General features: G+C 30.3%; 1 protein-coding gene across 1 annotated transcript; it reads right to left on the bottom strand.

Moving 5' to 3' along the window:
* Positions 1–1,010: 1,010 nt before the first annotated feature.
* LOC112714746 (pathogenesis-related protein 1C) lies at positions 1,011–2,177 on the bottom strand. Its single transcript, XM_025766412.2, has one exon. The coding sequence runs from the start codon at positions 1,958–1,960 to the stop codon at positions 1,478–1,480; it is 483 nt and encodes a 160-aa protein (XP_025622197.1). The 5' UTR covers positions 1,961–2,177; the 3' UTR covers positions 1,011–1,477.
* Position 2,178: the final 1 nt, after the last annotated feature.

Raw genomic sequence — 2,178 nt, forward strand, 5'->3', positions numbered from 1 at the left:
GTACAATACTTATATAATTACAATATTATTTATATATTTGATCTATCATCACCCCGTTATCAATTACTTCTCTTGTACTCATTTTATACAGACAATATATTTCATATATATAAATAAATCATTACATACATTGTCTGATATTTTCTGTCTTTTTCGGTCATTTACCCATTTACCCACCAAACAGTTTCGTTCGGTTTATGTCCTAGAGAACAAACGTATATTCTAAACTAAATTCCTATTAGAGGCGGTAATAGGTAAGGCACGGTAAGTATATTCTAAACTAAATTTCTATTAGGAGTGGCAATGGTTACGACATAGTAGAGTTTGAATTTAATTTTAATTTTATTTGTACTTTAAAATTTTTATATAAATTTAATTTTATTTTATTCACAGATTAAGAATATCATAATTTAAATTTTATTTGTTCTTAATTCGTGGGTATCCATTCGACTTTATCCATAAATTATAAAAAAATATAACATTATTATATAATTTGATGATAATTTAAAATAAAACTATTTTTTATTATGTAAAAATAATAAAAATGTATTGAATTATCAATTAATAATTTTTTTCAGTGATTAAAAATCTTTTATATCTAGTAAGAAATTTTTAGTTTAATATCCATTAAAAATATATTTTTATACAAATATATAATATATAGATATATAAGGTGCGAGTTAATTGCAGATCAAGTTGGCAACTTTAAACACTGTTTAGTCAAAACTAACTCAACACTTAATTTACTCATTCACTACTAAAAATAATTCAAAAAGCAATATAATCCTCAGAATTTGATTTCGAACTCTAATATTTTTAAATTTGAGAAACTAATTAAAATAATAAAAATCATAAATTTAAAAACCTACTTTAAAGATTTACTCTCTTTCTAGCTATATTACAATTTTATCATTCAAATACAACAAGAAATACAATAACTGCAGTCAGTTATATATCACTGTAAATCTGTAATAGCTAATAGTTAAAACTTAAAAGTAAAGAGATAAAAATAGAAACGGAATATATGTAGTATTTAACTTATAATTAACATTACACACACCACATACAATTTTCATGAGTACAAATTATGCGAGCTATGACCTGATTTACCAACATATTACATGGAAGAATATCACTACAAGAGTAGTACATGATGAATTGATAATATAACTAGCCTTGACACATAAATTCATGATTTTATTATTGCCTTATTACTGCTAAATCAACCTTCTTAATCAATAACAATTAAGAACTCATCATACTGGCATCAGTATTATATCAATTTAAAGTTTAAATAGACGACATAACAATAATGGTGAAAACTCAGATTCAGTCGACTTCACGTAAAGTTGATAACTGAGAACTGTTAGATAATTTGACTGATTTGATTAAATTTTCATCTAATGACTCTCCGCTATCAATTTCACGTAAAGTTGACTGCACTGAGTTTCCACCAACAATAATATCATCATTTGTATTAGTAAGGCTTTTCGCCAACGATGTTACCAGCAGGATCATAACTGCAAATAATAAAAGTGCCCGCATTATTATCGCAAGTTACTTTGGCGCAACCAAGTCTTACCGAGTTGCGCCAAACCACCTGTGTGTAGTGGCCGCAGACTTGGCCACTCGCACAGCTGTTGGAATTGTAGTCATAGTATTGCTTTTCGTCCACCCACAATTGCACGGCAGCCGTGCCGGAAAGGTCACCGCTGCTCCATGCAAGGTTCTCCCCATATTGGCCACCGGAATGAACCAATTGGCAATCGCCTTTGCGCTGATTGGCGTAGTTTTGTGCATAGGCTGCAACGGTGTCATCCCAAGACAAGTTTGGAACACCAACCTCGGATCTTGCTGCGTCGTGAGCATCAAGGTAGTCTTGTTGTGAGTCTTGAGCATAGGCCACGTGACCCACAATCACTAACCCTAACACACACAACACAACAGAGAATGAAGCCATGTTTTGGTGAATAGTAATAACAACTACTTAATTAATTAATTCAGTGATGTATGTATAGAGAAATGTTAAGTGGGAAGCTAATGTAAGTGTTTATTTATTTGATGAAAATGTTGCAACTCTTGTGACGTATTTATAGGGATTTTAGCATAGAAAATTGGTAGTAAGAAACTTTCATAAGGTAAGATTAGTGTGGAACTTTCAAAATATATGAATGCGTG

This window comes from Arachis hypogaea, chromosome 10 (genome assembly GCF_003086295.3).
Source record: "Arachis hypogaea cultivar Tifrunner chromosome 10, arahy.Tifrunner.gnm2.J5K5, whole genome shotgun sequence".
Lineage (NCBI taxonomy): Eukaryota > Viridiplantae > Streptophyta > Magnoliopsida > Fabales > Fabaceae > Arachis > Arachis hypogaea.

Bases quoted from the DNA above. Each gene is read 5' to 3' on its own strand.
- LOC112714746 (XM_025766412.2), bottom strand. From the start codon at position 1,960: ATGGCTTCATTCTCTGTTGTGTTGTGTGTGTTAGGGTTAGTGATTGTG.